This window comes from Homalodisca vitripennis, chromosome 7 (assembly GCF_021130785.1).
Source record: "Homalodisca vitripennis isolate AUS2020 chromosome 7, UT_GWSS_2.1, whole genome shotgun sequence".
NCBI classification, from domain to species: domain Eukaryota; kingdom Metazoa; phylum Arthropoda; class Insecta; order Hemiptera; family Cicadellidae; genus Homalodisca; species Homalodisca vitripennis.
Window position 1 is genome coordinate 62,648,173 of NC_060213.1, and position 21,477 is coordinate 62,669,649.

The 21,477-nt window shown below is 37.7% G+C and overlaps 1 protein-coding gene across 1 annotated transcript in view; it reads left to right on the forward strand.

The window, feature by feature from the left end:
* LOC124365928 (transducin-like enhancer protein 4) overlaps positions 1 to 21,477 on the forward strand; it is a 193,365-nt gene that overhangs the window by 93,683 nt on the left and 78,205 nt on the right. The window contains 2 exon segments of the mRNA XM_046822063.1: positions 6,412 to 6,474; positions 8,758 to 8,832. Of these exon segments, the coding sequence (XP_046678019.1) occupies positions 6,412 to 6,474; positions 8,758 to 8,832 (138 nt within the window).

The following is a 21,477-nucleotide window of genomic DNA, read 5'->3' on the forward strand; positions in this document are numbered from 1 at the left end:
GCAGTTTTATTTGCATCGATGTATGGTAAATAGACAATGGATATCAAGCATCATGTATTTATTATACCAACGTATGAAAGGGGGAAATGAAATTTGCCAGTGCTATTTTACATGTTAATACCTTATTTGTAAGAATGGGATAAAGAATATTTTCGTACAATTCACTTCAGTCAAAAATAGAGGACGGATATTTTTTATAACACGCATTTATTCCCTTTTTGACGAAATACTGACCTTTCAACAATCGCGCTATCCCTTGGCGGCATCACTCGGTTAACCAAATCTACGTCTGGTAACAATACACCGGTTAATTGTTGCCATGGTGTGTGCTCAGAATAGAACGCGAGGCTACATGCGCTAAAATCTCCCCGGATAACTGATGCAATGACTGAACCGGTTAACTGGTAGAGAAATCAAACTACACGTGTGGATACATGTGTAGCTACGGTCACTTCCGGTTAACCGGAAAGGTGAGTAGTTACATTACCACGATTAACCGCCACGGTACGCGCGTAATTAAGCCGCACACAGCTCCCCGGTTAGTGAGTAGTAAAATCCCCATTATTAAACTAATAACCGGTTCAGTGAGCGCTGTCGGACGCGTACCGGTCGGCAGGTAATACCGTTCACCAAAGCTTCTCACCGGATTATTCTGATTGGGAACGGTAATCCTGTAAAAATCTACGCTCGGACAAAACGGAATGATAAATTCGCGCTTTACAGGGGATTAAGCGAGGGAATTATTCAAACAATGAGAGAGTCCTGGGCGTATTTTTCCGTATTTAATTTGTCAAAGACTGACGGGAATTATTAATGTGATACCTGTTTTACTCTCCCGCCTCGTCAGCGTATTTAGCCAGTTACGAACGATGTTTTGTTGTTAATTATGTTGACAAACTCCTCTTTATAATTAATTTTGTGCCTACATGATGTTTAGTTGAAATTTTTATCCCGCTAATTCTCCACTCCGTTACTTTAGATTTATTTAACGAGTTTCTCAACAAGTTTAAACGAAATTATTCAAAAGTTATAAAAACTATTGAATATTTTCGCTGTACGTAATCCATATAATTTTAATTTTAAATACGTAATGAACGTTCAATATATGAAAGCGTTGTAGTTTTTTTAAGAGAACTAGCATAGTATTTTCCGCTTGCAATTTGTAACTTGTTACTTTATAGCACTCCTTGATGTACTCGTTGCTTGATGTTTTTTTGAACCCATACAGCCATTGTTAAATAAGTACGAGAAGTCATGAAATGTGCACTGTTGACATACTAACAGGTACTTTTATACTGTCAATAGTTTCCGAGTAAACCCTCATTTTTTAAGATAGTTACACGTTTCTCGTCCAATTGGAATAGAGGACACTTTTTCTGTTTGAAGAATTGTTTTTAAACATAGTTTAGGGGAATTTTATAGTGGGGACATTGCTTTACAAAATTACTTTTGTTTATTAACCTATGGTGCGCAGTTGTTCCTTCAACAGCTATAACCCCACCTCTTTGTTTACTATTGATTTTGGAGTGCATTATCGAACTGCGAATGGGGAGGAACATCACTGGCCCAATCGCGACACCTTGCGAAACGCCGTATTTGTGACGTCATCGCTGCGGCCATCTGCCCGTGTTTACAGGGGGCTGTTTAAGTCCGATATAATCGGGTGGCCTGGGGAGTAGCCCACCCCTGGTTCTGCCGCCACGCCGTTTGCCGTTACCGTTTAGCCCCATCCCCTCGACATGCACCCCTGGCTAAATAAACAGGGTAATTACGCGTTTCACAACCGAGCAGAGTGACAGTTGGCGGTGATTGGGTCGACAGACGTGCAAACGAGAGATTATCTCATGGGATTTACAGCCAGGCAAGGGTATCTGCCCGTTTGTAGGGATGAGACGCGCCCTGCGTATTGTATCCAATAAATGGCGGGGGAATCAGCGTACATATGTTCTCCGTATATTACCCCATTTGCAGGATAATTGGGGATTCATTTATTTAGGTTTACTTATCTACAGTTTGTTTATATTTCACAAAAAATTGTTTCTTCTAGTATTCTCTTTTCCAGATAATAAAAAGTAAGGAAATAAATATTAAGATTCCAATAAAAATTAAGAATTAAAAATTGTACGTCCCAAATTAACGAACATTTAAAGAGGATTAGTTATATACCATACGGATCAATACAATCGGGGGGTTGACCACGTTTACAAACGTCCCGGCCGCGATTCCTTAGGGAAGGAAGGGGAAATAGGGGTCGGCGGTATGCCAGCTGATAGCTCAGGGTCAGGTTCAACCCGTTCCCATGGGATTCGGGGTTGGGGTGGTGTTCCCCGAGAGACGAAATGCAAAGCCCTCCTCTATAACAAAGGGGTTGATTTGATTTTCTCTGCGATCATGGAGTGGTACGAAGGTTTTACGCGTAAGTTTCTTTTAAAATGGGTAATGTTATTTTTGATGTATTCAAACATTTTAGTGTGCATTCTTATAACAATTCTAATATTTTGATATTAAAGTAAAAAAAACGATCGACCATTAAGTGATACACGATTCGATATCGAAAGGCATAAACTAAACACTGGGTGGATCGTTGTTGTTCGTTTTTAAGGTGGGAACTTCAAAAACCCAGTCAAAGTCGAGTCGTAATCAGGCGTTTACACACTACCGGCAAAGTAAAAAAAATGTTTGAATACCTTAGGAAATGTAGCGCAATATTAGATGAAGGAATCGGTATAATCTCCATGTTCTTTTCTAAAAATGTCGATACGAATCATATTCGAGGTGATGTGATCCATTGCCACTTTAGTTTTAAATTAAACCCTGATTGATTCGAATTTTCTCAATGACATCCAAATATTAACTGACGAAAGGTTAAATCGACAATGCCAACAAAACACAAAACAACTCCACTTGGTAAAACTAACAAGCATGCGTTATAATAACCACAACATTTCAAAACGAAATTCGTATATTGTTCCAATTCCGGTTCGCCCCAGGGGCTCGTAGGGAACTGTTTTAATGGTCGGTGATGAATTTATTTTGACAGGAGCAATTCAACCATTGCCACTGCTGGCCACCACAGGCCGCTCGACCACAGCCCTCATTTTCCACTGCTGCCACCACCGCGCGAGTAAACGAGTTGTATGATTAAAACAAAACGTATATCCGTTTGTACGAAAATTTGGGAGTAAATAGTGACACAAAGTTGAAATTAGCCTTTAACAAGCTTGTTGGATTGTTGGAGGGATCTACAAGCAGTAGCGTATATAGAAAAATATTTCGTTGGGGGGAGGGGTTGGCTGACACACTAGGTGGTGTAGGAGTTATAAAATACCCCCCAAAAATAGGGGCTTTGTAATTTTCCCCAAGAATTTTTTTGTAATTTACGTCCTAATAAATGTGTTCTATCCTAAAAAATTTCTGAGTTCGATATTAATATTTGTATGCAAAATATTGTGGTGGGGGGGGGGTTTAGCCCCCCCTCTTATATACGCCCAGGGTCAGTCTGAAGAAAGTACTGTATGTCTGTTGTCAGGTTGTAGGGAGCTTAAACAAGAGTTTTCAATGTATTAGTCGGTTCAATCATTAGATGTCAGATAGGGTAAATGGAGATTTTTATTTGTTTTTTAACACAGTTAAAATTAAAAAACATCTCTTAATACTATATGCACTAAGTGTTAAGTTTGTTGTTCGAATCGATACAAAACTAATATGTCTTAGCTCCTTCATATTTTTTTAATGTGTTATATTAATAAATATATGTATATTCCGTGTTGATTGTGGCCTCACATTTCTAATCAGATCGGGAACTGAGAGCCAATTTTTATTGATGATCCTATGATCATCCCAGTTTTTCGTGAATTTTTGATGGGGGTCAAAATGAGAGAGTATCGAAATGGTTAAAAGTATAAAATAATAAATTAACAACCATGTATTTTTATTTTGACCATCTTATACCAACTTTAAGCGAAGTAAATTACCTTCAACCAACGAGATAATGGCAGATGATTTAGCTGAAGACGTTCAGTCTATTGTTTTAATGAAGCCGATAAACTATTAGGCCTATGTATGGTGTCGGATACTTAATTATAGTGTAACTTATGAAACGTTTAGTCTTTGACAGCACGTCATGCGTATGTTGAAATTTCTTCTCAATTTCAATGTATTTATTGATGCAAAAAGTACTTGTGATAGTGGATTTTTATAACAAAACCGATTCTAGTAAAATCGAGTGAGACGAGTGAATCAGTGTTATCATGGAAACATCAAATATTTGCGAAACAACAGAGCCATTGATATTTCTGTCGCGTAACGAGATTTAAACTAGAACGGACAACAGTTTTGTACACATAATATTCAAACTGTGAACAATCACAATGCAGCTCAGTTATATAGCGCGGCCGCGATAAAACCCGAGCGTTGTCCGTCTCTCTATAAAGCACTTGTTTGTTTTATTCCGTAGTAATGGGTAAACAAGGGATTAGAGTCTGCAAACGGGCGCTCTATACAGTTGTAAAAACGAACAATAGAGTTTTGTGCGGGATTAACAGGCTATTGGCCTAAATTGAAGCATTAGTAGATTTATCGGTTTATTGTCGGTTATAGAAGTAGGCTGTGTCGGATAACAGCGAATAAAACTCGCTGTTGGTGCAAGTGCAGAAGTAAATCAGCCAGAAATGACAAACCGGACGTTCGTCACCTGGCCGTGTATGAATTATTACAAAGTCTGTTTTGTATAACGAAACTTGCCGCGTTTATTGGTGTTCACGGTGTTGTGTCACGTTTGTTTGGCAGTATATAGCAAATAGTTCGTCACCTGGCCGTGTATGAATTACAAACAACTGTCTGTTTTGTATAACGAAACTTGCCGCGTTTATTGGTGTTCACGGTGTTGTGTCACGTTTGTTTGGCAGTATATAGCAAATAGTTCGTCACCTGGCCGTGTATGAATTACAAACAACTGTCTGTTTTGTATAACGAAACTTGCCGCGTTTATTGGTGTTCACGGTGTTGTGTCACGTTTGTTTGGCAGTATATAGCAAATAGTTCGTCACCTGGCCGTGTATGAATTACAAACAACTGTCTGTTTTGTATAACGAAACTTGCCGCGTTTATTGGTGTTCACGGTGTTGTGTCACGTTTGTTTGGCAGTATATAGCAAATAGTTCGTCACCTGGCCGTGTATGAATTACAAACAACTGTCTGTTTTGTATAACGAAACTTGCCGCGTTTATTGGTGTTCACGGTGTTGTGTCACGTTTGTTTGGCAGTATATAGCAAATAGTTCGTCACCTGGCCGTGTATGAATTACAAACAACTGTCTGTTTTGTATAACGAAACTTGCCGCGTTTATTGGTGTTCACGGTGTTGTGTCACGTTTGTTTGGCATTATATTGCAAATAGTTTGTCACGCGCCGGTTGCCTAATATAATACAGCGCACGGAACGTTAATTATAATAAACGTTCTCTACTGGGAATGCGAGTGTGTCGCTTACTCATAAACTGATTGTAATATGCTATGGTTTCTGCACGGATAGATACGATTGTAAATTATATTATTCGGATTGTTACGTTTCGTTGCGTTTTAGGTTAGATTCCTAGAAAGGACAGTAATGTGTAAAATAAATTACACTCAGTAGCTTGATAAAACTGATAGAGAAGTTTTAGGTCGGATTGGAGTTTAATGTTTACGATCTAAAATCAGCTCACTGACATCCTGCAGTCCAGTCATAATATTGCATAATGAATTATAATAATTATGGTATTGAATTTATATTCCTATAATATTTAGTTTTACGTAGGAATTTGTACTTATTCTCGCTGTGCGTTGTACGTGACTAATATTGTAACATGACGTGTGAAAATTCTCTATTCTAGAAACACAAGTCCTTAGTAGATAGTATTTTGAAAATCTGTAAGGTGGTACCACTATCTATTTTTGGTTGGATAAATGTTTTGAATAATTCAATTTGCAAAAAAACTGTATGCATTTACCTTAGTACTTTGGGCAATCTTAAAATGAGACTCAGTGACTGAATATAAGTGTACATGAAACATTATTCAAAGGGATAACAAAACTTATTGTTTATATAAAAATATCTATTTTTCCAAAATTCAGTTTAATTTAAGTACTAAATGTTCCCCATCCATGTGATATATACAAAATTTAAAAGTAATTTCTTTAGTCATGGACATGCTGTACATATGCATTGGCTAAAATAACCAAAATGCCCATTGAAAGTTTAGGCATCGGGGGAAGACTTTTAGGGAAAGGTATGTTAAATCAGATCCTAAAGCAAACCAAAAAACCAGTTGTTCCACCATACGTAGTTTTATAATATGTATGATCATGACTTGTTGTATTTGCACTAAAGTTGAGTCAATGTGTCTGCAATGATTTCTGGTTTTTTTTTTCAGACTGAAATCGCCAAGAGACTGAACGCTATCATAGCACAAATCCTTCCATTTCTTTCCCAGGAGGTGAGAAAACTTGTACATGATCATCTTTCTAGTTGTTATGAGATGTGAGCAAGCCTGTATTTGTGTTGGTATCTCGCCTTGGTTTATGAAATTGGAATGAATTCCAATGTGTATTAAGTCCAAATAATCTATTAGTTATCAGGCTTGTTAACTAATTAATTAGTAACTTAGTTTCGTTTAAGCAAAATTCAATAATTATACGATCTGGTCTATACAAATATAGTTTCCAATTGATGGATACATCGTAATCTTAATTATGGAATTAAGATTAATACATTTGGACTGTGGAATCAGTATGGATTTGAAGTTATTTTGCTTAACAGTAGCCTGAAAAGCATTACGCTATTTTATAGCACATTTATTTTACAGATATTCACCTTACACTATTTTATAAGCTTAGAAGTCAATTAGCTGTCCATGTCTTTGCTGCAAATTAAGTATTTCTATTCTTGTTCAAGTAAATTCTTCACACGTTTTGAAAAGATTGTTGTTTTGGAATTTCTTCCAATGTAACACTCTCTTTGGTGTGGTAGGGGTGGGGGTAAAATAAATCAGATGGTGACAAAAAAGAGCATAATGAGGGATTCCAGCTGATTCGTTTTATGGTTTGCCAGTGTTTGAGTTATCCAGCAGCACGACAGCGTATATTGTCAAGTTAGAGAATCACGCTATGAGGTCAATAGAAATGGTCGTACAATGGTTTTAACAGCCCGTATATAATCTTTAGATGGGCTTTTATCATTTACCAATATGTTCAAGAAATACACTAGATAATCTTAACTCATCAGCTGATAAAAGTTCATACCGGTAGCAACCGAACTTGTTTTTTTTTCTAACCGATCACGTAATTTCTATAATTATTGAATTTTCCTCATTGTAGCCAACTTAGGATTGAAAACGGATTTCTTATCATTTCCAAGGTGCAATCAAATTAATATTATAAACGATTCTACCTCGTTATAAATGTATTTACAGTTTGTATGTATACTTATGTAATAGGATATATGCTCATAATTATGGAACTGTTCCAAGTATTCGTTTAATAGAGTTAATGAAGTAAGGAGATAGATTGTTAATTAGTTGATTCATTATCTGAATCGTATTTTTCATTTTTCCTCAGGTTTATGAGGTAAATAAAGTCGTTGTATCGTTAGCGTTCACATATTTCTAGGAATCGGAACAAGTTATTTATTTAACGAATTTTATATTTAATAGGAATCCATTTAAACGGAGTGTTTTCATAGTTTTTGCTGTTTTACATTGCTTTTTGCACGCTTGTCCAAATAAACCAACGCGGTGAAGTGTATTCAATTCGAGGAAATATTAAATGTACAATCTCGTCAAATTGTAAAAATAATATATTTTGTTATTTTTGAATGGTGGACTATTATTACTTGAATCTAACTGCAACTAATAATCGATGTTTATAAATGAGAATGTGGAATCTTGTCAGATTATCTGTCCTAAAAACATCAGACACTTTGACTGCACGACTAATATGGTTTCATGTAATACATCCATAAAAAGGTTGTATACACTCGTATACTATCCTTTCTGATAAAGTTGACACTAATCTGAGTGCGCACACGTGTGTTGATAATGAGCAGTTTGATTGAATATACGCAATCACCTTTGGCTAGAAATAATATTAATTGTGAGCTGGTATTAATTTGCATTTAACTATCGATGTATTACTACAAAGTACTAAATCAAGTATAGTGGTTATGACGTGAGGACATATTTCTTATATTATCGTTTGTTAAAGTGTTTTTGTATCTGGTAAATGCGCTTGCTTAGTCAATCATGTCCGACTTTGGTCGATTGACTATCGGTAAATTTGTATGGTTGAATCGGTTGTACAAATCGATAGTAATTTTAAACCGATTTGTTATTATGTTATGATACGGTTAATGTACTCGATTTTAAGAGACACGATTAATGTAATAATCGGTTTTTGTGTGGTTACTTTTTAATGCTATATAAATTTATTTCTAGTCCTTTAAAATATATTTTTTGGAAAATATAAACTGCCAATTCACGAGAGAATTATTTTATATAGAAACAACATCCTTATCTTCAGCCGATTGCCTTTGTATAAAATTATCAAAATTTAGATAGCCTGTGCAATGTAAAATCTTGTTTTTCTATTTTATTTTCAAGAATAGTTTATTTATTAAAAGGACGTGATTTTAAAATAATAAAAATAACCTAACAAAATACCGGTTACACCACTTGTAAGACTATCGAAGACAATCTAATCCGTGTTATCATCGATTGTTGCAGCACCAACAACAGGTGGCGACGGCTGTGGAGAGAGCGAAGCAAGTCACAATGACTGAACTAAACGCTATTATCGGGGTAAGTCACTCTCCCTCACGTAGCTTACTAGTAGTAGTAAGAACTGATATATAATAGCTTACTAGTAGTAAGAACTAGATATGTAGTAGGCAGTCTTAATTTATGTGTATACTAGTAGGTTTTGCTCAAGGTGGTGTGATTTTGGGTTTGGAAACTATTTTTTATGCCAAAGTGCTTAGCCTTTTAGGAGAATTTTCCGTATGTCTTCTGTAAAATCTTTACCGTATGTAGATAAGTTATAGATTCAGAGAGATTCAGATTCAGAGACATGTTTTTTATTCATACAAAAAGTAATTTCGTTAAGAAGAAAAATATTTTTAAACATGTAATTTTTGTATTTTATTGAAAAGGTAAAGGTATTATTTCCTTAAGTTATAAATGAATAAAAAAACACGTCACTCCCTGATGTTATTCATTTAAATACCATAAACATTTCACACTCTCCAGCTTTCATTTTTGGGCTTATTTACAAAAATTGTCCATATACTATTCACACTTCATATTCATAAATCATATTTTGTAATATCACGTTGACTGATTGTTCTAAAAAATTGTTCTACTTTTCTGTATTTAGGTAACGTATCTTAAAGAGCTGTGAACTCAACATAGAAAAATACGTTTTAAACTCAAAATAGGTTACACCACCTTAATGGTATTATTCAGTATAAAAATAAATGTTAGATTATAGTCAACGGGGCAATAGGAAAATCTCTTTGTATATGCACACAACGTGGTTTTTTCATGAACCTATAGAGAAATTTACGTTAAGCTAAAAAATCGATCATCAGCTGTGTTAGTTTTGGTTCAGATCGAAATTGGAGGACATCAAAAGGGTATGGCACCAAATGTTTTCTCAAATTATATATTTTTTAGTTTGACAAGCTACCAAACCTATTGGCCCAGGCAAAAAATTACCTATAGCAATGGTCCTTTTATGGGTTTAGCTGTCGTTGATTTATTATTTATTCATACATTTTACGCTCGATTTTAAATGTAAAACGATAATTTTTTAACCTTTTTGGTACTCCTCATTTTAACCTTCACAAAAAGTAGCGTGATCGATTTATCTCTTAGAGGAGATTTCCACCACTAATTTCAAGAAAAAAAAACTGCTTGTGTGCTTATATAATGCAAATCGGTTCTCGTCTCCTCGAGATGTTGGAATCGATGGTAAAGTCGAAGTTACTCTTGGAGACAAGTGTTAACTACGGTGCACTTTACCCTATAGTCAATAGCCGCCGGCTTGTGTGTCTATGTGGTGTATGGAGTGTAGTGGACATAGCGTAAGTAATTAGCATGACCCTGTCAGGGTACACGGCTACAGGCTGCCAACCTAATAACACGGCTTACACAGCAGGTCTGCCAACTGACACGGTGTTACCAGTCAGCCGCCACCCTGCACAAGCACGCCAGGGTGGCGTGGACACAGTATGGAGTGTTACAGATTACCATAGTTTAGTTGTTTGGCGAAAACACTTATAGTGAAATTTGGGAAGAAGCTTAACACAATAGAAGTTTCTAAAAAAAATAATTTAGGCATGATTTTTTTATTGTAAAATAAATTTATGTTGCAAACAAAATGCTGTATTATTATACAGGGTGTTTACGAACTCACCGGTAATATTTTGGGAATTTGTTTTTCTTGATAAGATATACAATATAAACTAGGGTCAGAAATGTTTAGTTTTCCGTCTGTTTGTGTATGTTTTTAGATTTTATTTTTTATTTAAGAAACTAATTAGGATAAAAAGTTCAAATTTAGCACAATTTGTTTTTCCAGATTCCAAGCAAGAGATAATTAATATTATTTTATCATATCACGTTTCAAAATGGCGGACGTTTGAACTTTTTAAATATCGTAGCACTAATAAGGTTATGAACGATTTTAAAGAACAATACAAGTTGGAACATTTAAATGCAAACAATTTCACGTCTAGGCCTAAATCATAAAAAGCGGTCACTAAATAATGTAGATGTAACTTTTCAACCGTTGTTCAATTGTTTGTGGCTCACTAACCGTGAATTTCACATTAATAAAAGTGTTTAAAAATAAAATAAAGTTTATTTTAGAGATTTTTCTCTGTTATTACAAACAATAACAATTGTTCTGAATCTAAACTAGTTGATTCGAAAATGAGTTAGTTTTAAAAGCTTAAATTACTTTTCGGGTTTACTGACTTATTTTAGTAATATTAGCGATACAAATACAACAGGATGGACAAGAAGAAGACAAAATATTGTCATAAAACTGTGATTTCTGTTTATTGACGAAGCTAAGTCCAACAGAATATCTGCCCGTAATTGTAGGAACGTATGGCACGAGGACGTGCAACATAACGATGGTTAAATGAAGTTGTCACGTTATCAGCGTCCACACGCCCTCAGATAACGTGTCAGGGAGGCCATAATTGTAGGAACGTATGGCACGAGGACGTGCAACATAACGATGGTTAAATGGAGTTGTCACGTTATCAGCGTCCACACGCCCTCAGATAACGTGTCAGGGAGGCCATAATTGTAGGAACGTATGGCACGAGGACGTGCAACATAACGATGGTTAAATGGAGTTGTCACGTTATCAGCGTCCACACGCCCTCAGATAACGTGTCAGGGAGGCCATAATTGTAGGAACGTATGGCACGAGGACGTGCAACATAACGATGGTTAAATGGAGTTGTCACGTTATCAGCGTCCACACGCCCTCAGATAACGTGTCAGGGAGGCCATAATTGTAGGAACGTATGGCACGAGGACGTGCAACATAACGATGGTTAAATGGAGTTGTCACGTTATCAGCGTCCACACGCCCTCAGATAACGTGTCAGGGGGGCCATAATTGTAGGAACGTATGGCACGAGGACGTGCAACATAACGATGGTTAAATGGAGTTGTCACGTTATCAGCGTCCACACGCCCTCAGATAACGTGTCAGGGAGGCCATAATTGTAGGAACGTATGGCACGAGGACGTGCAACATAACGATGGTTACATGGAGTTGTCACGTTATCAGCGTCCACACGCCCTCAGATAACGTGTCAAGGAGGCCATAATTGTAGGAACGTATGGCACGAGGACGTGCAACATAACGATGGTTACATGGAGTTGTCACGTTATCAGCGTCCACACGCCCTCAGATAACGTGTCAGGGAGGCCATAATTGTAGGAACGTATGGCACGAGGACGTGCAAACATAACGATGGTTAAATGGAGTTGTCACGTTATCAGCGTCCACACGCCCTCAGATAACGTGTCAGGGAGGCCATAATTGTAGGAACGTATGGCACGAGGACGTGCAACATAACGATGGTTAAATGGAGTTGTCACGTTATCAGCGTCCACACGCCCTCAGATAACGTGTCAGGGGGGCCATAATTGTAGGAACGTATGGCACGAGGACGTGCAACATAACGATGGTTAAATGGAGTTGTCACGTTATCAGCGTCCACACGCCCTCAGATAACGTGTCAGGGAGGCCATAATTGTAGGAACGTATGGCACGAGGACGTGCAACATAACGATGGTTACATGGAGTTGTCACGTTATCAGCGTCCACACGCCCTCAGATAACGTGTCAAGGAGGCCATAATTGTAGGAACGTATGGCACGAGGACGTGCAACATAACGATGGTTACATGGAGTTGTCACGTTATCAGCGTCCACACGCCCCCAGATAACGTGTCAGGGAGGCCATAATTGTAGGAACGTATGGCACGAGGACGTGCAACATAACGATGGTTAAATGGAGTTGTCACGTTATCAGCGTCCACACGCCCTCAGATAACGTGTCAGGGAGGCCATAATTGTAGGAACGTATGGCACGAGGACGTGCAACATAACGATGGTTAAATGGAGTTGTCACGTTATCAGCGTCCACACGCCCTCAGATAACGTGTCAGGGGGGCCATAATTGTAGGAACGTATGGCACGAGGACGTGCAACATAACGATGGTTACATGGAGTTGTCACGTTATCAGCGTCCACACGCCCTCAGATAACGTGTCAGGGAGGCCATAATTGTAGGAACGTATGGCACGAGGACGTGCAACATAACGATGGTTACATGGAGTTGTCACGTTATCAGCGTCCACACGCCCTCAGATAACGTGTCAGGGAGGCCATAATTGTAGGAACGTATGGCACGAGGACGTGCAACATAACGATGGTTACATGGAGTTGTCACGTTATCAGCGTCCACACGCCCTCAGATAACGTGTCAGGCGATGAAAAGGCGACATAGGACTATCGCCAGTGTCATTACAGACAGACCGGTTTTGTCGCTGATAAGTTGCGAGTCACTTCCGCAGATAACGTGACAACGTGTCTGTCCTTGTGTTGGCGAGCTGTTTGTCTTTTTGATAATTCAGTTAAGGTGGTTCAGTGGGTTGTTTGGGCTGTTTCTCTAAATCGATACCCACAGTCATTTAAAATGTCTTCTCTGAAAACATGAGACATAACAAAAATGTCTTTGACCACTCTTTTAAAGAAATTTTAGGTACCTATTTCGAATACCCTATTTGAGCAATTCATGGACAACAGAAGTTTTACAAGACATAATGTACAATTTATGACTTAAGAGGAAAATGCTATGTTTTTATTTCATGTCACTTAAACTATAAAATAAAAAAAAACATATGTAATACAAAAATTACAAGTACTGTAAACATTATTCACCCGTCGCTTTACATTGCTCTGATTTAAAAATAATCCACTGCAGTAAGTAATATATATATTACTGCTTTAAATAGTAGCAATTCCAGGATTTCTTTCTAATTTAGCTCTCTTCATAAAATTTGTTTAGGGATTGTGATAGTGAAATAAAAAAAACCACGATTACACCACCAAAAACCCAGTTCTGTCTTTTGCTCCTACCTTTGTGGTAATAGCTTCTTCACCCTGGCCGAACGACCACTTAACTTTAGGATTGAAGATTTTGAATCGTACAAAAATAGATCCCTTAAAGTAGCATAGGTTCAAATCCAATCTGTGACCTAGTACTTGTAACAGTTCCACAGACCTTCTGTATCGACCCTCCTCCTCATATTATTTCATAAGGCCCTCGCTCAGGCCAGTGAGTGACTCATGAGGAAGGCCAGAATAAAGCTTAAAAGGAGATCGATCTCTCCGAAAAAATAGAATAACTATAAGTTTTTCATTTTACAAATTTGTTTTTTCCAAAATATCCCTCTCATCGGAGTGATCGCTGGTATAATCCCTACCCGCTGGGGTGAGCATGTAGGTAGCGTGTTGTATAACCACACCATTACACCTGTACAGAGCCGTGTAGGCAAGGCAGTGCTGTTGGGGGTGTTGTGGAAGGAGGAGGGGGGTAATTATGCTGTTAACACGGTGGTGTTAACCCCTTGGAGGGGAGGGGGACTACCAATTTGTGTCCGGAGTGGCTGTTTTAACCCAATTCCACCCTCGGCTGGAAGTGCTGACGACGTCTAGCCTTGCAATCTGCTTTAATTAGAACATTCCTATCTTCCGCTTGGCGTCGTCGCAGCGTGACGTTTGGTGTACGGTTGTAATCGTCAAGTCGACGCCGTCCTTGCTTCGCGTCGGAAGGGTTTCCAACTTTTTGAATTTCCTCACTCCCCTCCCCCCACGACTATTAGAGTGGAAAACGTGATTTCTGCACTATAAACAAGGCAGGAGTACGCCACACCACATGTCACAAAGTGGCTTCGCTCTGGTTGCGTGCATAATTTCAAGTTTACATCAATTTAAAAAATGTTCAATAGGGCTCAGTAAAAATCGAACTCGATGTTTCAAAATTTCAAGTCTATCAGTTCATTCTCGTTATATCGTGCGGAGAGGCAGACAAATGAAAGTTTTACAGACCCTCAAGTAATAGGCTTCGATAACGCTCAGGCAATACACCGATGCAAAGGAGTAATGAAGCTGTTACGAGCTTCTTTTATCTGGTTCAAAACCACCCCCGTATTATAGTTTGCATTGCATACCAACTAGATGCATAGCTCTTTGACATGTTTAGTGAATGTTTGATGTCATTGGATACTTTGATCCCAAAATCAATTTTGAACGAAGACGTGGTGACCGATACTTTGCAATTACTTGGAGGTCTTGAAAAGGGTTGTAGCGTAATGTGAACCGTTCAACTGTTACTAATATTAAGAGAAATTGTTTGTGTACACTAAAGGTGTCCTGATACTGTACGATTTTAATACTGTTTTAAAATTAATAACTTAGTCAATGCAGTCAACAAAGGTGCCTACATTGTGTACGTAATGAGGGTGGTGACAAGTAAAAAGGGATTTAACTTTTTTCAAGAAAAGTACTCTGAGTGATACACCACGTTATTGAGAGTTTTTCAAAACTGTTGTGTTGAAAGTATTTTAAGCATAATTCTATAATTTGTGGTTAGTAGAGATCAGAGTTACAGCTTCGCAAATACTAAAAGTACGACATTCGCTTTCAGGAAGAGAATTCCTCTAGTATGAGAATTTCTTGACGCTAATTTTGTCGATTTGGAAAAAGTTTAAAGCCAGAATTTACTAAGATATAGATCTTTGTAAAGCCTGGTTTGGTAGTTTTTCTGTAGATTTTTGATAAAATATTCCGTCATCGTTGTTTAGTTATGAAAAACAAGTTTATTTAGCATCAGCGCATTCATCCTTAATAATCCCCCACCCCGTCTTCTTCGAGTCTTCCTCAGCCAAATCTTTTAAAAGCTCTGCTGGCTGAGTGGGTAGTGTCTCGCAGGGGACCCGAGTTCGAATCATGGATTGGGCAAGGCATTTTTGCACGTTTACAGATGATCATATGAGTCTAATCTGAAGTGATTTGGTTCCGATACAGAGTTTCGTATAATCCGTCTACAAAATAAACCACCATGGCCCTGAATATCAGCTGTTATTAGAGTAGTCACTCTGCTGATTGTCAACGAACTATGATTGTAAAAAACAAGCTCAGCTTTCGTGGTTTAAACCTGTGTAAAGCTAAGGCTGTAACCGAGACGTCGCGGGTTCGATTTACTGGAAGGTCAATACAAATTTGCAAATGGATTTGCACAGTTTTCCTTAAAAAAAAAGGTTACGGGTAATCAACAAATACCGTTGCTGTAGAAAAATGCTCTTAAAATACTTTCCACGATTACTTTTTCTTAATTTCCGACGTTTAATAAATGCTTTTTTTAATAAAAAAATAGATAAAAGTCAATGATGTTCTTAAAATATCAACCTTGCTCGTGGACTTTCCTTGCTCATTTATCGTTCGTGCGCCCAGTATGTGTTCCCTGACTCAATAAAGATAGCCAAACCTGTTCTACTATTAGAGGACTGCTCAGGTTAGATGAAAGCGGTCCCTGAGACGGACGAGGTGGGAAGAATTAAACCGTCACGCCTAACAGAATGAGGGCGAAGTTGTGGGAATTGCGAGGTAAATCACCCGTGACTGTTGCCGCGCCGCCGCCGCGCTGTTCTCGCTTAATTTTCAATTCCCGACTTGGCCACACTTTCAGCGTGAAGGCTTTCAACACTGTCAATAGAATTGGCTCCCATTTAGTCTGTTTACTGGGGAGAGAAAGAGCATTATCGGCTGAGAGGCGGAGGCGCGCTTCCGCAAGTTTCGTTGTGCGGTAATAACGTTATAATGGTTGTCCAAATGGCTTCAATCCTCTGTTATTAATTATTGCGAAGTAGTGTTTCAGCTTCAGAAGATCGTTTCGGTGTGTCAGACCAAAACATAATATTGAAAAACAATTCACCGATTCAGACTTATTTTAACACGTATGAATTTAGTACGTTCTTAAAGGAGTATAAAAAATGGATCGACTTTAAATGGAATTCATTATAGCAGGTGATTAAGTAGAATTGTATAACATAAGCTTTACCTGGTCTCCTTGAAACACGTTGTTTTTCTCTCAGCAGACAGCGCAGTGCTTTTTTACGCTGTCTGGACTCAATAATATGTTCTATTTGTTTAGCTTGCCATAATGATTACGATACATGCAACTCCTCATGTTATCATTGTAGAGCTTTCTAATGAGAAGTTGTTATGTTAAAAGAATATGTAAACTCATTATTTCATTTTTGTGAGTGAAATCTACTAAAACTTGTTTTGAACGTTGAAGAAAACTTGTTTTTTGTTGATCTTTTCTAGTATCAACCAGATTATTATTATTACCAAGCAAAAAGCTATTTATACCATGATATAAGTTGTAAGACACATTCAATAGAATTTAGTTACAATCAAGTTTTATGGAAGTTGTGTAAACTGTTGATTGTTTAAACACATTTAAAATTTGTATTAAATCCATAATTGTGAGGCAGAACATTATTTCATTAATTCTCTCTAGTGTGTAATACGAAGTATATTGTAGGGTTAAGCGCTTATTTAAAATGCATAAAATATTTTAATTATCAATTCCTTATTTCTAACCGAGTGTGGGATAGTGTTTCAAGTTCAATTAAAAACCTTTTTTACAGTTAGAAACTGCTAAAAATACCTTTCGATATAAAAATGAAAGAAAACTGTTTTACAGCCGTGTTAAAATCCGAGTTTTCTGCTCAGAGAAGGGAAAGAGTGTCGCTAAGGAAAATTAGCGCTCAGAGAGAATGTGTCTGTAGCAAGTGAAGTGGTAGAGAGTCAACTCTTGCAGTCAAGTCTCTTCAATTATACTGAGGGCCGCGTCTTGCTCCTTGTTTACTCTGGTAATTAACAAGTTGCCGCGGCCCAGCTCAGCTCTGACGTCTCAATAACGCCGGGAATCATTGAGATTCTCTCAAGACCTTTGATTTATGTTCCTTATGCCTGAGTGGAGGGTAGTTAAATTAATGTAAGCATTATTTCAGTCGTGCATTATTTCAAACTGAGCATCTTTTTGAATTAAACTGGTCCGCTTGAAAACTGGCCCGAATGAAAATGTGGTAATAATTGAGTCATCTGAAATTGAGCACGGGTAAAATTGTCCTATTGCTTGAATTGATTTTTATGTGTGTACGTGTTATTATCTCTACGTTTATACGATGCTTGTACAGAAATTTACGTTTCACAAATCATAGCTTTTTCTCAAGGCTACAAATTGTTCTAAACATTGGCGTGACCACTAATTCAAGTAAAGTAAAAACGAGACTTGTTTTCAAAAGTCCTGGCAAGCTTTAAAATTGTATTATATAGTCTCATTATGGTTCAATCTTTCTCCACTCATTATAGAATTATTATTATAATAACGTTTCTGTTTTAAAGTGTAGAGGTTTCTAGGAATTCAAGGAGTGGCGTCTCTTTATTTCAACACTGGCGCTCTAAGAGTGGTTGGCTAGTGTGTGGGTTGTATGTGGGGAGGGGGGGGGGCTTGAGACGTCGTGTTTCTGGAAAGCTGAGCTGTTAAAGAGCCATTGAAACATGTTTTAATGTTCAGTGTTTGCTTTGAAAGGGTGGCAACGTTTAGGAAGGGCGAGCTGAGGGTTTCTTTAGCAGCGCGGTTGGGGCTGCCAGGAGGAAGGGTCCTTTCAGAATAACTTCACACTTTTTTTACATACAATTCCAGTATAACCGGGCGTCGTTAACGTTCGCACAAAGTGCTGCTGTTTTTGGTTCTGAACCGTTAAATATTTATTCACCGTGAAAGGAAATTTATTTATTTAAAAGTACGAGTCGAACTAACCCATAAGACGGTCGCTAACGTAACCCGCTTCTATTTATTTAGCGGGAACTGTTCAAATAGGTAGAATACCATTTACACCGACATATATATGTCGAGAAGAAGAGTAAAGGAATAATGAGGCGAGAGGTTGGCACCACTGCAGTTAGAGTAACCGCGACCGTGACCGCGACTTGAGAGCCGAACCACAAAGTGGTCCCCCGCAGTTCGCGGTCTCCTCTGTTATTTATGTACGACCCTAGCCATTACCTGACTTTATCATCTCTATTGTTCTTGAATGAACCCGCTGCGATTTATCCTCAACTCAGACGGTTTTAGAGGTACATTTATAGAGGATTTTACAAGTAATTTAAAATTTTGAAATTTTGTTAAACATTTTCTGCCTCTTGCACTTAACAAAATTAATAATCACTGTAAAAAAGGAATGAAAACAATTTTTACAATTAAATAAATTGATTTCGTTATTTATCTATTACAGTATTTAAGTAGTAGCTATTTTTGAATTATGTTTATTATCACATCTCTTTTTTAACTCTCAGTCGATTTAAATGTCCTTTTCTGTCTCTTAGAATTTTAGAATCAGTATTTAAAGCGGTAAACTGACATTATATATTATTTACTTCGACAACACACATTAAAAAACAACTAGTACATTATTAACAATATTAAAAGCATTATTGACCATTAGCAATTCTCGGATCCTCTTGCAATCAATAAGCTCCAGTTATATAGCAGGGAATGGACGAGCAACAAATTCCGGAAGAGCTAAGGGAAGTTGTTAATCAAGGGGCGAAGCAAGCGACGGCGGCACCCCGTGATTGGGTTAGGCGGCGAGTTAATTTCGGCGCCTGCAGCCCGGAAATTGAAAATTACGCGAACGTTAAGCCCCGTTGACTTACTGCTTCCCCCATGAATCTGCCCTTGCCCTCCGCGAAGCCCTTCAATTTGGGTCGCCCTCTGTCATGCATAAGGGGGGATTTTTTATGGTTAGTGAGGGTCGTTGAAACGAACTTTTCTAACGCCTCTGTTAAACTCCATATTTTATGTGTTCACGAGTATGGAACATTGTGAAATTGAAAGAATTTGTGTTTCAAGATCGAAGACTTAAGTTTTTCTATTATAAATATATAAATGTCACGTACAAATTTTGAAATCAAAGCGGTGCGTTTGAATTTAAGAAAAATATATCAGATACTTTTAATTGTTGTTCGATAACTTTGTACTTGCGAACGTTTTAGTTTACAAGGCGAACTCTGGGAAGAACTAGCTTGAAGAAATATGTTGAAATAACCCTATCACTAATATAGCTATGGTTTACCCAAAGGGAAGAAAAGGTTGGTTACTTTGATTTTGTACGTATCGAAAATTCATTTAACATCCATAATTTTGAAGACCATAGAACAATGTTTCATAAGCGTTTGTTCAATTATATATTGTAATAGCCTACAATATATAATTGAACAAACGCTATTGATACATGTAATGGGCTTATAACCTACAAATCCTTCTGAGGACGCTACAGTTCCCGACTATCGAGAATTGGCTATCACACGAATGTCCAGCAACTGAAAAGAATTAAGAGTTTAAAATTTCAGGACAAAATAATGATCATGTGAAGAATATTAATGAAGGGTTGATTTAACAGCTGTAAAAAGAGTTGAGCTCCAAAATGGAGGCTTTGTTAAAAAAATTATTATGGGTAATGATTGTGTTTGGATTAAACATCTCTGACCGCAACCTTTTCGAGTTCCCTCGTAAATACAGCCTTAATTGGTCCACAATGTGTTTTACGACTTCAAGTCGGGTATCGGCAAAAACTGAACACAAAGGCGGGTCCGATTGTAGCACAACAATGGTAACAAGGTCCTTTGAATGGCCGAGAGTAGTGGAAGTTTCCGGGAACCGCCGCAAGGTGGCATCACAATAGCTTATTATTGTCGCGACAGTGGAGCAAACGGAGCACAAATCCATTCAAGTAAACGGTTATGGCCAACTTTGCATTGTCGCACAGTGTTGCCACCCTGACAATACAGTGTTGCCAACCTGACAATACAGTGTTGCCGCACCGCACAGCGCCGTCGTTTATTCAGGCCACAACCCCGTCGCGCATCAACCCCGAACGTGCTCTGGCCCTAAACTGCTCCTTAGCTCTGTGGAAGCAGTGACAACCCCTGCACCACTCCCCCGACCGTGACGCCGACAACAGGCGAAATATCACAATTGCGATATTGTCCCGAGACATGCCCTGAACCAGAACGACTTGGCGGTCTTTGTTTATTTTGTTTGCTCTCAGAACGGAATACCACGCTATTCGAATATCCTTAGACCTGTCATATTACTTTTGCTCGTTTTCACAAAAGGAAGTTGTACATCTTTTATATGATTTTGGATGAAATTAACTCTTTTATGTGGTGCATCTGATTTAAAAAAGTCCGTAATGTATAAAAAAAGAAAATAAAAGTTGAAAATCGGAAAAAGGTTAAACAGTAAGCGTTCACATTAAAATCTGGGTAGTACTTCTGAGAATATAATAGATAGTTTAATTTTCTTAAACTCGGGTTTTGTACATAGATGTCCCAAATCAATAGAAAATAATAGATAGTTTAATTTTCTTTAACTCGAGTTTTGTGTATACATGTTCTACGTCAATTGAAATTTCCTGTTTTGGACGTAAACATTTACTAAACGCAATGATTGCAATTCCAGCAAATGCAACTTTACATGGAAATATGTGTCAATTTATAAAGATTGGACAGACAGTCAATACCGTTAATTTATGAACGATTGTAGGCAAAAAAATGAATCATTTGGGAATATTTAAAACTGCTTCTAATGAAAACTCCATTGATTTTGCAAAGAGTTCACGTTTTAAACCCGACATCTGTACAGCTCAATGGCTGTAGTGGCGTACAGATATAAAGTGCTCCGGTGTATTTTTATCCTTGAATATTTTACAAAAGAGGTTATAAAGAGGAAATTCCCTACCTGCTAATCCCTCTTCGCGGCGGATTTATTAAAACTCC